Source organism: Pelecanus crispus, chromosome 2, assembly GCF_030463565.1.
Source record: "Pelecanus crispus isolate bPelCri1 chromosome 2, bPelCri1.pri, whole genome shotgun sequence".
Lineage (NCBI taxonomy): Eukaryota > Metazoa > Chordata > Aves > Pelecaniformes > Pelecanidae > Pelecanus > Pelecanus crispus.
In genome coordinates this window covers 53377879-53391894 of record NC_134644.1, presented here as the reverse complement: position 1 = coordinate 53391894, position 14016 = coordinate 53377879, and the positions used below count along the sequence as shown (strand labels likewise).

At 41.7% G+C, this 14016-nt stretch overlaps 1 protein-coding gene across 2 annotated transcripts in view; it reads right to left on the bottom strand.

Moving 5' to 3' along the window:
• STAC (SH3 and cysteine rich domain) overlaps window positions 1-5060 on the bottom strand; it is a 75823-nt gene extending 70763 nt beyond the window's left edge. For both annotated transcript variants that reach the window (XM_075706062.1, XM_075706063.1), the window contains exon 1: window positions 4944-5060. In XM_075706062.1, coding sequence (XP_075562177.1) covers window positions 4944-5060 — 117 coding nt within the window. The remainder of the gene's footprint in view (window positions 1-4943) is intronic.
• Window positions 5061-14016: the final 8956 nt, after the last annotated feature.

The window sequence follows — 14016 nt, the reverse complement described above, 5'->3', positions numbered from 1 at the left end:
GAAACACTAACCGTACACCATACTCCCTGCCCTTTTAAAATATTAATTGATGAGTAACCTTCTATGGAGTCTCATAAAGTATTAACTCTTTAAGTGGGGAAGATCTCTGCTTAACAGCATAGCACAAATCCCACATGATTTAAATCCCACGCGATCCTATGAAAATCCAAAGAGTTTCAAGCTGTTTATTTTAGTTCAGTATCTAATATTAACACCTGGTTTTGAAATCTCACATAAGCAATATTGCTCTATTGGACCAGCAGGACAGGGGAAAGTAAGTTCAATCTTCTTGACCGATGTGGGCATATACATAAACGAAGTCTACATCTTGAACTTCAATGCTTAATCTTTTTCTTGGCTTGCTACTTTCAGGCACTTCCATTTTATGTACTATATATCAGGTTTGAACAATTGTGCTACTTCTCCTGAATTTCCGTACCTGAATTTGAAGATAATGGTCTGCATTTCCCTGAATACTGTCCACTGTCAGTATATGGCAGTGTCAGACTGAGACAGACCCATTTATTTTGTGAAATACATAGTCCAGATGCCATATTTATTTGCAGTTCTAGTTTCTCTTTTTTTTTTTTTTTTCATTTTTCAGCTATTCAACTTACCTAACTGACCTGAGTGTAAGCCCATGAATTTGTGGTTCAGAGGAAAATTTTGAAGCTATCACACCAAAAATGCGTGACTGCAGTAGGTAACAATTATAGCTGGACTTCATAAAAAGTAGATGGAAATGGGCAAAGATGTGAAAAAAAAAAACATTTGGTCTTCACAGATATCCACTGATATCTACAAATAAGTAACTTACACATGACAGATTGCCTGCAATGGCAGGGTCAGGGCTTGATACCCCTTCTGGGTGTGTAAGAGAGCCTGAAAGATGTTTAGCATACTTGAAATGAAACACTAAGAGCTTCAAGATCAGCAGTGGTGACCAGCCCTGCTGGAACTAGCTCAAAAATCACAGATGCTCAGGCCCCCCTAAAACTTAAAAATGGTAAGGGAATTTTCTAAGATGTACTTACTATCTATGAATAACCCCAGCCATTATTCACAATATAGTGATAATGACTTGACTGACACCTAAAGAAATCAGCAGATGGGCTCTTTCCTCTTCATATAGACATGTCAGTTAAATATAAGAAGGATAAAGCTAACAGAGTTATGTGCCAACTATGCCAAAACATGAAGAAATATTGCCAGGTGTAGGAATCTTTTCTTTAGACAAATATTCCCTCGAATTTTAGTTTTCTTTACGAAATTCCAAGGTACCTTTATATAAGAGACATCAGAAATATGATCTCTGATTGCTGACACTAGATTTCTGCTTATATTGCTAAGTTAGTGATTGTACAAGTGTGCAGTGTGTCTTTAATTGCTACCACCAGGAAGAAATTTTCCCTTAGGATTTATTAGCTAATGAGTTCCTCCCTCGCTGAGTTGTAAATCTATGAAAGTCTTTGGCAAACTGGTCATTTGCCTTCTTGGGAGCCAGATATGAAGGACTCAAACAGGTGGGAGCCATAACTACAAACATATGCATGCAATAGAATTAGCAATTACATGTATTTGTATGATACCCTCATAAAATTATTCTTCTAATAAACTTTAAGTATCCACTCAAGTCATACTTAGGTGTGAAGTAAATTTTTTCAAGAGCCAATAAATTAATTTAATAAATTAACTATTAGTTTTTGCAACATTCTTAACCATTCAAGGTCTAGGGTTTTTAGCACAGTAGCAGTATATCTAGTGCTACAGGATGGCCCAGTTACAGCATGTTTGCTACCCTTCGGACACCTATTTGAAATTATATTAATGAGACAGTACACTGGAGGTGTTATGTGTAAAGTACTTGGGGACACATAATCCAAAAGACACAGTCATGTTATATAGCAATATATATACTGTGTCATGGGCAAACATGTACTTAGAACATATAAATGGGATTGCTCTTAGGGCCCAGGAAATGTGGTGAATTGAAAGTGTAGTTGAATTTCCTCATTCTGAGCAGCTGTACTGAAGTCCAAGTGTTAAGGTGTTCGTGATGAGGAGGACATGCATGAGAGTCTAGTCTTTCAGCTTTCAGCGTCCGAGTGTGCTCACCTGTAAATACGCTCCTAATCCACAGAAAAAGGTGGTGGGAGGCTTTAGCATTTATTAAAGAGTGAGTTGCTTTCCTGTGGTGGGGTATGTGACTAACACATGAGAGTCATTCTTCCAAATTTCAGCTACTTGGTAGCAGCCCGCAGTTCTGCCTCTCAAACTCACGCTAGTCAGTAATTGCAATATCTCCTCTGTGTCATCTTCTGAGTACAGTCTGGAGTGTGCTAGATAAAACTCTTTTTCTGGACTTTGGTACTACAAGGCGCTATGTGCCACAGTTGTCTACGATTACACAGGACTGGAAGCAAGCTTGCTGCATTAGTTCTACATTAGTTTTTAAAAATTGTTTTTCTGCTGAAATGTTTTCAAATGCCTTTTGAAGGTTGCTATTATCCATGTTGTTTCTGTTCCTATATTTAGAGTCACAGTAGTGTTTTGCCACAGAAACAAGTCATTGTAGGGTAATTAGATATTGCACAAACTGTTCTGCAATAACTGCAGCAGACATGAACTTGTTAACCTATGCAACAGAGAGTACCTGAAGAACGCTTAGCCCCCTGCGAATGACAGGATAACGCTCTCAGCAGGTGACACTGTGGGATAAAAGCTTGCACACGGGCCCTTGGCACGCACTGACTTATGCCTTTGTCAAAGTCTCTAGCTTTTGAAATACATCAATTCTCTTAGAAAAAAAACCTAGCACAAACAACTGCTTTATGAAGTCATTGAGAATTTTTCCATCCTACTGTCTACTAGGATGAAAAAAAGAAAGCTTATCTCATTACCCCAGTGATCAGAAGGTTCTTTTGACTCCATCTACTGAAATGACACTACAGCATGCTTTCTGATCATATTTGCAGTTCTAAAATGTAAATACGGACATTATATGTTTACTAAAAATATCTGTATGCAAGTAACAGCATCAGGGGCACAGTCATAGCTTTTGCCTATTCCAGTGTATCGCTTCAAATGCTCACAAGACTGGAAAAATTGATGATAATAACATTTGGTCATAAACCAGTTTGTAGTCTACTTGTTCTCTGGCCACATGTGCCTAATTCCTGTTGCCATCCTTGCAAGAGCACGGATGCACAAACAGCAGGAAGGAACCCTACATGCAGTACTTCGCTTTCTCTCAGTTTAGGGCTCGTGCTGGTCAGTTTGCCTTGGGCACAGTGCTCTGTGACCCAGTGGGAAAGTCCCTCAAGCACCATTGCAATGGAGTGGCTGACCATGCGAGTGGCACCTCAAACTCCATAACCACTTGCCTGGCACTGAGTGAGGACCACAGCTGGGAGCAGGAGGAGCACACAGCCCTCCAGGCCCTGTGCGCAGCCCAGCACACGAGGAGCTGGTGCTGGCGGCGCAGTGAAGGCTCCAGTTACTTTTGGGACCTCACTAGGGGGGCTGAGCTTCCCACTGGCCAAATAACAACTCAGCAATTCCAGAGAAGTTGGTCTTGGGGGGAGATTTAGGTACCGATCAACTGGATACTTTCAGAGCCTGGGGTTAAACCAATAACCTGTTTACTTTTCATTTCCCATTAACCAGGAAGACTGCAGCAGTGTCCCAGTAGTGCTGAATGTGTATAGCGAACAGTGTGAATAGTGTATGCTATTGCTGCTGGGAGAGCTCTTGTCTTTTAAAGAGGCTGTTTTACATAGGGAATACCTTAGATCTCCTCCTTGGAGTATAACATCTAATAAAAAAAAAAATCCCAAAGCCCACATCAGAACTCTACCCACACAGACAGATAATTTCGACACTCTCCAGAAACCTAGCTATAACTGCAGAATAATGTAACAGTCTTCCTACGTTAGACCCAGGCAGCCACTGCCTTTAAACTCAGGCCAGCACAAAGCTTCCCTGTCAAGCAGCTGTTTTGCTCATACAGTACCTCCTAAGGCTCTACCCAGCTGTAAGCTCCTAGTGACAAGGACCTCCCTATTTTCACATGTTTACACAGCACATAGGGTAACTATGAAGTCCACAGGAAGGTCTGTCAGGTGCTATCATGATACGAATTGTAAGTAAGTAATAGAGGATCAGTAAAAGCACGTTATCCAGGTAAAAGCTGCAAAGAGCATTCATTATGTAAGGTTACTACTTTTCTCCCTTTACCTCTCTATGTTCCAAGTAACACACTGGCAAGCAGAAAAACTTTTCATATGCAAGCCAATCAAAAATTCAGAGGCCATGCCATTTGAGCTGGAAGCTGGTTTTCAGTAAGGTAAATTGAACCACATTAAAAAATAAATAAAAGGCTGTGAAAAAAAGTCCTTTTCTGGGTGGTGAACATAAGGATTCTTGTGCCAGAACTGTCACAGCCTGTTTCAACTGCTGGCTTACAAACAGTGAAAGTTCACTGATGGGTCTGCCACAGAAGGTGAGGCAGGTGAAACACCCCAAGACCCCAAGCAAAATTCTCTTCTCTGAACTTGTGAAAAAATCAATCTTTCCAACCATGAACCCTTTAAGTGATCTCATGCTTGGTGTGAAAATAGCTACAACATCTATTGGCATCGATCCCCTCTGTGAGCCCCACCACTCCCCCAGGCCCTTACTGTAATAAGGAGAAGAAAACAGAAGCAAAAATCCCCAAACCCAAACATCTCAAAGCGCAGGTATTTTCCCAGTTCAGACTCCTGAGCTGCCCAGGTGACAGGGAGAATTCAGAAGTAGGAGTGTCAGAGCAGGCACTGCAATCAGAGGTGGCTCATAGCACTCTACTGCTGATCCTGGCACAGAGCTCCAAATAAAAATCAAAGCAACACATCTCTTCAAAACAAAGAGTAAAAAAAAAAAAATAAATCTCATTCTCTGAGTACCTTTGATTCCTGGCTGGTAGTTGATGCTGGAGAGGGGGGCTGCTCTGTGCTCTCCACTTCATTCTCTTTCTCCACACTATCCACGCTGACTTCAGCCGTGCTGCTCGGAGGAATCATTTTACCTCTAAACCACTGCTACTATCAGGAAAAAAGCTACAGACCTTTCTTGCTTCTTTTCATTTAATGTCCTCTATCTTCTGTGCTCTTCTAGAGCAAATGAACTCCAACCGCTCGGTTTCACTACATTTGCAAGACTAGAATTCTCTGGATTTTCTTTTTTTTTCTTCTCCTCCTCCCCCTCTTTCTCCTCTCCCTCCTTCCTTCCTCCCCTCCCCTATGCAATTCTGCTGCGAGGGAAGTAAGTTATCGATGGCTCTGTAGGTCAGTTGTGTGCCTGCTTCTGTATTTTCCCCAATCCTCCTCCCCTCCGTGTGAAGCCTGGAGGTGCGGAGCAGAGTCGTGACCGTCAGCCCTGCGATCAGAGGGGAGTGAGCCGAAGCAGAAAGCCCGAGCCACGCACACACACACACACGGGGCACTGGAGGGAGGAGTTGTATTTCTAATGCTGTGAATAGCTTTGGAGGAGCATGTGCTGTCATAGTAGTGAAAGAAAGTAATGCGCGCATGCACACACACACACATGCACACAGGGAGGCAGGCAGTGTATATGAGGTTTGGAAGCATTTTACCTTTTAACAGGCTGGAGAAGGCAGAGTTTGAAAGGCAGCTTTATATTCTTACAGGTCTTTTCCTGAAGAAGGACTCTAGAAACAGAGGAGAAAAATGAGTCTTCCTTTGCCTTGCCCCAGAGAAGATCATTTAAAATCCTAGCTACCCAGTGTCTCTGAAGGTCCCACCTTGCCTTACATCCCGAACTTGCTAGCAAGTGACAGGACAGAGTCAGGGGAGAGTCACTTGTGGATCCATGTGTTCTTTGCTCCCCTCCCAGGCAGGGAAGCCCAGCTCTGAGCCACGTACACGCAATCAGGGTCAGCCGGAGCTCCCGCTACCGCGCACATCCTATACCTGTAGGTTGTCATAGTGATAACACTCCATCGGGCAGCGACAGAGCAGAGGCAGCCATCGGGAAAGGCCTGCTGGCTTCCCCCAGTGCTGTCATTCCCGAGGACGTGGCACCCGAAGTCATGCTTGGGGCTGCAGTGATACAGGCAGAAGGTCAGCACGACTTTGCTGGCTGGCTCAGATTGCTTTATATTGCTTGAGTTTTTGCCTCTGATTTAAATCTGCTGCAAAGGTGCTTGTCAGCTCTCTGCCCTGCTGAATTAAGGTCCGTACAGGGAAAGGTTGAATGGATGCGCTCCCCACCAGACAGATGCTTTGCAGAGCGGAAACCACTCCATACGGCTGGTGGAGATGCCTCTTTCATTTAAAGAAAACAGATAAAAACAACCCAAACATGTTTCCAATAAGCAATACTTACATCCTGGAAAGGCAGAAGAAAAAAATTGTCGCTTAGTTGATCTATACTGGAGGTAGGGGTGTTTGGAGGTGATTTGCTGAGGTCTGAGTCAAATAAGAACTTCAGCACCTTGTAGCTCTGGGAGAAGGTACCAGATTCCTTTCCTGCCCCATCCCTTAGAAACACAACTGCCACCTGGAGCTGCCTCGCAGGTCCCCTCCACCTCAAGTAATCCATGTGTGAAAGTGAAGGCAAGTTTTCAAGATAGTAGGGGTTATACAGATGAAAGCCAGAGCAGAAATTGCCCTGCAGCCTCTGTATTCTTAATAACTATGCAGAAGCCAGGAAAAAAAAAAAAATCAGCTTTTCTTTGAATCCATGGTGAATTTTCAGGACTGGCAGTTAGACGTGGATAAAAACTTTATTTCTTTGAAATAGACCATATAAGATACTGAAATCTTTAGCAGACAAATAAACATGAAATGCTGCAATGCTATTTGTACAGCTACTTCAGAGCAAAAGTGCATCTTAGGAGTCTGCCAGTAGAACCTATTATTTGGCCTGTACTTGCTAACACCATTACAGAGATCAAAAAGAGAACACTGGTTGCTATTGAGGCAGTGTCAGTGACAACTGAGATTGAAGCAAGGAAGTACAGAGCTCAGAGGGGCAGATTTAGTAGGTAAGTAAAAGAATTTGTTTCCAATGGTTTGATTTCTAAAATACAGCACTGTCCTAGACTCCTCAGAGCTGGAGGAATTCTCCAGGTGCAAAGCTCATTTCTTCCACTCAGCAAGTGAGATTTGGGCTTTGCTGTAAAATCAGCCTCTTAGCAATGAGCGGGGACTGGGCAGAGTCGCAGTTTGGGAGAATTAGGGCAGCTGTGGGCAATGGAGATCTTGGCAGGGCAACAGCAGTTCCAGCTCTGGCAGTGGTATCCCTCCCTGACGGTCCAGCCTAGCACAGCCAAGCCAGGGCCAGGGCATGGGGTCTGCCCCCTGCAAGGACTGTTCTGTGTGCCCAGCAATGTGACAGGTGAGAATCACGAAACTAATTTTTGCCCAGTTCCTCAGCAGTGTTGTGAACCAGTCTTTCCCGTTAAGAGGCTCAAAAACATCTTCTTCCAGTGAACTTGTAGGTCACCTTTGAAATGGACCTGGAGTGGCTGGTTAACAGTTAATGCTCCAAGTGTTGTAAAATCCTGCACGCATTCTGTATGAGAAGCTTGTAACGTCATGACTGTGTAAGTGACTATCATACCACTCTCTACTCTTTTTTTTTTGTTGTTGTTTTACCAAATTAGTACTAACACCTGCTGTACTCCCTCTCTTCTCCCAATTACTCACTTGTCAACCATGACTGATCTGTCAGTTTCTTGACAATTAGCCTGGGAAACATGAGTCAAACCCAAAATCTTACCAAAAAAGCACAAAGGAAAAGAAGCTGGATTTCTTATATTTTTATTTCCTTCCACAGGAGCTGGCTATTGAAAACCAAATATTCGGTAGAACAAAACAGACTGATCAAATTAGATGAACCTACATCTCCCTCTCTCTCCCACGCTTCACTCCTGAGAAGTTGGACTTGTGATTACTGCCGATCAGTCTCTAAGTGAAGGTACTCGGCGGAAATGTGAGCACTGCAGCACAGTGCTAAACAAGAGGAAATTGAACAGATTCTCTAGTGAAGAGATGAGTGTAGATTTCTGGAGTGGGGAAAGGCAATTTGGATGAATAAAACATGAGAGCCAGTTCTCAGCCCCCAGCTGAAGTTGTTGCACCGTGTAAAGGCGCTTGAATGTTGCCTGGAGTCACCACCAAGCATTTCCCTGCTAGGTGATCCAAGGCTGACTGCATGGGTGCTACGCCTTGTCCATCCTGCCTCCCTCCCGCTCTCTGGCTGCACACACAAAGGTGACAGGTTGCAATGCAGAGCACTGCTCTGCACTGGGGATCCAGCAGTTCTCCTTAAGCTCTGGCTGCAGCCGGCATGATAAAGAACATCCCAGAGGCTCCTGACACCAGGAATGTATACACACTGCTGTACTGCCAAGTCCTACCTCCTGTAGAGCTCCACAGTGACAACATTAAGCTGATGTAGGGGTTTTCACCCATGCCATATTCTTTTGCCTTCTTTTTCTGGTACAGACTTTGCTCTGAAATATTTGATCACCTTTCTGCAAAAGAGGTACACGAGCAGAGCTGGCTTTCACCAAAGGAAAGATATGAAATAAGTACTTATCAAAAGATGTTATTCTCTTTTAGACCCCCATATATTTACTAGAGAAAAATAAGAAATAAAAAGGAGAGAGGGAGCTATAGGTGTCATTATTGACTGTCTGGTGCATAAACGATCTCATACACCTGAGCAAAGAGGCTATAAGGGAGCATATCAACATGATAAACGGCACTGGTTTAAACCACTATGTACCTCTCTCTAGAAATGTACAAAGCAGTGAGGAATAAGGCTGGTTGCCACCAAAGCAGAGCCCTCGAAAGAAAGAGGAATTAAGTCTCCTGAGAGTCCAACTTCCAAAAGGATGCAGACTGAGTGCCATAGAAAACTGACACAGAAAAAAGGTTGTAGTTCTGGCACTTGCAGTGAAACTTGATCAGCCTCTCCCAGAGTCCCTCAGTCCAATTTCTGAGTGTTCCAGGTGAGAAACAGTAGCTTCATTTCTTAGTCAATTCAATTTTGTCTTTGTGGAAACTGGCAACAGGATACCTGTCTAGTGCCATTTGCGATGGGAATTTTACTTTTGGCATGGTGCATTTGGCCAGATGTACCGTTGGACATTTCACTAGGCTCTGCTCTCAAATATCCACTATTGCCCACAGCTGGCTACTAGGCTGCAAAGATGAGACCATTGCTCTAGTGGAGTATCTGCCTGTGTTTCCAAGTAACAGGCTTGCGGGCACTTCTCGACAGCAAACATTGTACCCACAGAGAAAACGATATTAAAATAGTATCAGGTGGCTGGGTTTTTTTATTTATAGTCACACACCCCTTGTTTGCTTTCAGTACAATCTTGGCAGTTCATTGAACAGCTAACACAGCAACAACGCCCCCCCCCCCCCCGGATTCTGCTTATCAAAATGCCATCTAAGGGCTACAATCACCAGCTCATCAAGCTGGAAGCACAACCTGGTCAATGCTCTGAAAGTGTTGCCAGTACTAATGGGATACCGGTGGTTTGCATTTTGACTAAAATGATCTCAAAGTACTTTTTAGAGTTAAAGTATTAAGCCTCCCACTGCTCCAGGGAGTGATTATACTGTAGCAAACGAGTAACGGTGGAGGAAGCCAAACCAACAGATTTGTGCTTGTACTTAAACAGGGAGAAAAATTGAACCTCTGCCTGAGTATTAATTTCAAAACCCTCTTTCTCTCCATCCACAGCAATGCTACAGGGAGTGATGCAGAGATCACGCTGCATCTTGGGGAACTTGAATCTGTCTTTCAGAGAGATCACGATGAGATTGAAACACCGCTACCCAGACATCTAGACCAGGAGAAAGAAGAATGCTGCATCCTCTTGTGACAGCAAGAAATGTTTGAGAAGGGGAGAAGAGAAGAGGATGTAATTATAAAAGATGGAATTTAGCCAAGATACAGCATGTAATATGTTCAGTCTTACAAAAAGCATTGCAATACCTTTAAATAACCAGCGACAGTCCCGACCTGATTTTACATCTCTGCTGGCAATACGATTCCTTCTCACTTTTTATAGGAATGCGATATAAAAAGAAGAGGCCCGTGGAATCAGTAGCACCATTTCCTGCAACTCACAGATGCTGCTAGAAATTCCTCCCATTTAATAACCATTTACCGACTCGGTCCAATATGACTGTAGCAGGAATGCCCTGAACCAGTTCAACGGGTTGCTGCCGTGGTGATTTAACCATGTACTAAAACCTTGCAGGGTATCCATGCTCCAAATACTTAAAGCAATAACAAAGATATGATAATTAACATCATCCCCTCCACTCCTTCTGGACTCTGCTTTAACCTCACTTCTGTTTCCTTGGATAGTCATTAAGACTTTTCCTGATGGCTCTCAGTACCACTCAGAAGGGTCTCACAATCATACCATCTCAGCCAGCCCTATCTACCTCTTTTCCTCTGCCTTTTCCAGGGTGGGAGGAATTCCCCACAGGGTCACCACCCTGGATCTTGGGCTTATATTTTTTTCTGAAAGGCTTTCAATAGAAGGGAACTTTCAATCGCCTCTTTCTTTTCTAGACCCTCCTTGACCTGAATTGTCCCTTAAATTCCTGTGTCCGGTTGTTAGCCTTTCCAGGCATGAGCTGGGTATTACAGCTTGCAGGGCTTCACTGGATTTGTCTCAGGTTCCTGTCTTCTCCATTCACTCCGGTATTGAATGCCGTCATCATGAGCTATTTCTTAACTAATGTCAGTGAAAATGCATTGAGAGCAATGTTTTGCTGAGACTGTAAATAGAATCCAAAATAAGATCTGGCAAACACTCCCAGCATAGCTGGTGGTGAACACAAGGATATGTATATGCACTTGGTTTTTTTCATACAGATAACTTAAGGCTATGCACCAATTTTTAAAAGGCTGTGCATGCACCGTATTTCCTGTCTTAGGTAGTTACAGAGTGCCTGTCACTGTAATATTTAGGCACAAACACGCACGCTGAATGCAAAATGAACCTCACTGTCAGCTGCAAACCTGCAACAGTTGTGCTATCGTGTTTTGCTTTGGAGGAAAAAAGGATTTCTCAGTGTGCCAATGACTTTTGTCAGGAAAGTGGGGCTTTTCTACAGGGTGTGGTAGAACTCAGTTATGCACAGCAAATCTTTTAAATTCCTTCGGACCCTATAGGATGAAAAGCTTTGTAGAAATATCAGAAATTATCATTATCCAGATTAAAATTCCACTCTATCAGATTAGTGCATGTGTCAACTGGAATAGAAGTATGTATGATGAGGGTTGCCCACAATTATGTAACATTATAATGATCTATTACAGCTCTCAAACAAGAGTAAAGAAAAGAAATTTTCAGCCTGTTATAAATCTGATGGAAAAGTGAATATCTTGCAGCCCAAGTATATTGATTTTGTTCTTGATTAGATGCAAAATTTGAAAGATATTGATGGTAGCTGGGTTATTATCTCTCTACATGGTTATCAGTTCAAAATAAAAATGGGAAGTAAAATTTGAATTGAGCAAAAAATAAAGGTAAACCTTAAAATCACTGCAAAAGGTTATCTATAATGATTTGTATTTTGTATTATTCTATTTAAAGCATAAAAAGTCTTAAAGAAGTCCAGTGCAAAATGATAATAGGAAGATAAATTTGTCTTCTTGGTAAAGACAAGACTATCACTATCCTATGAGCCCATCAAATATAATCAATACCTTTTTAAACAGATTCAGGTCAATTTATGTAGAAAAAATCAAATCTCACTATTAAGTCTACAAGCAGTGATAAAACCACTAAGCGTTGCAGTTGAGAACCTTTCCAAGCAGATTTCTTCACAGAAATAACATCCATTTTTTAAAGTGCATACATTTTTAAAGTGCATACATTTTTTAAAGTGCATACAATTGTTTTATTTTGTTGTTTAAAGCAATAGGAAAGAATATGATCACTTCCATTTGAAATCTCAACAGAGAGCATTCTGGAGTCACTGCTTCTTTTGATAAGTACATATCACTCCCTCTTATTATTCAAAGGGGTCAAGCTCAGCTGCAAGAGCAAATGATTTCACCAGCAAAGATAGTCAAGATTTTTAGAAGTACAAATGTCAGAAGAGAAATAAAAGAAAAATAAGGGGAAAATTGTCCAAAGTGTGAGTGTCTTTACCTTCCATGTCCATAACTACTTCTATTCTTCATTGGATTTAAGAAAAAAAATCACTTAAGTTTTTCTTGTGTTTGCTAGTCATACCACCTGCAGTAATACTACTCTATAATTGTCATTCTGATGCCTGAGAATGTCTGAAGTGTTCAGGCAGAAAGAGGTTGCACACCGGACCCAGTATGAGCTGGACCTGTCCTGCTGTTTCCATGGAATAGATTATCTCAAATTCTGGTGCCTAACAACTGAGCTCTATGGTTTCAGACTTTGACTAAGCAAGGTACCAAAGTATGTTGTAGATTCATCCATATAATTGCTCAAATTGATTTTAATAACTGAGACACTTAAAGTTAGATGAATGATGATTTAGCCAGTATATCTCTGTATGGTTTTAAACTTCTATTTTCATTTTGTAGTCCACAATACTTCTGCATCTTATTAGTGTCTTTTACTGGACAGTGAGGAAAGAAAATACGACTGAGCAATGAGCATCAGGATGGCTGAAATCTGGAGGAAAAGCAAGTTACTACAAATTCCTAGGGAGGGCTAATATTTGGGATGCTTTAATTTAGCCAAAAGCAGAACTAACAGAACTGAGCACAGATGGTTGGACATATATAAATTCAGGGGACCAACAATTAAAGAAAAAAGTTTATGGCAGAAGGGATAGCCATCATCTCATAATGTCAGGGATTGTTTCAGACTGGGGCATTCTTCTGGGATCCCAGATAGAAGGAAATCCAGCAGACTTGGTAGTCCACATGACCAGAATATTCAAGAGGTGCAGACATTAGGAAGATGTAACTTCAGTCAGAAAAAAATTTTGATTCATGAGAAAATATGAAAAGGAAAGTACTAGTAATCAAGGTGGAATACAACAGATGAGATTGTCTTTCCAGGGGGATGTGACTAGCCCTCAGATATGAGCTCCTGCAAACACAGAAAGTTTATGTCTAAATTGTGAGCTCTTCAGGTATTGTCCTTCTATTTTGAGTTTGTACAGCATCTAGCAGCTAGTTTTGCTTTCTGTCTGGTCTTAGGTATTACCGTAAAACAAACAAATAATAATTTTAAAAAGTAGATGTCTGTCTACTCAATCCCAGTGGCACTGTAAATCTAACTTGTGCAATATTTGGCTTTGTTCAAAGATTTCATCACCAAAATTTTCCCTTTCCTTTCCCATCTGCTCCCCCTCTGCCCCCTATTCTGCTATGATAAACACAGCTCTGCTTTTCTGCACTGATTATTAGAAACTGGCGGAAGAAGTACAGAAAAACATTTTTAAAAATGAAAAAAGAAACCACAGTGGTATTTTCAGGACTGTAATTACACATATATGTTCATATGCTGCATACTTAGCACAGTAATGGCTTCATATATTGTAACCATGTTGAATGATAGACAGTAGGCAGTAATGCTCAGGAAAGATAGGGGAAAGATCGCTACAGTAAGGACTCCATCCATCAAAAGAAGTAGTGTAGAGAATGACTTGATTTAGAAAAAAAAGTCCACTGTGTATTTGTGTGACCCCCTAATGAGAGATCTGTGTAGGAAATCTATTTTTATGTTCCACATAGAAAAGCAAAGACTGTGCGGAGATGTGAATGATATGCTTTAACTGCAGATAGCTGGTAAAGGTTTTGACTTCTTCGGGATATTTTTTTAATCCCATTGCAGCCAGTGGAGTTATAAGGATGCTTGCAATATGTGTTAAAAGCCATTTCTCCATGAACTGAAATACACTGTGCTCAAATCATTGTGGGATTTTTCAAAAATGCTTCATGGACCTTTCTCCTCTTCCACAGATGTGAAAGCTGCCTTCCTTT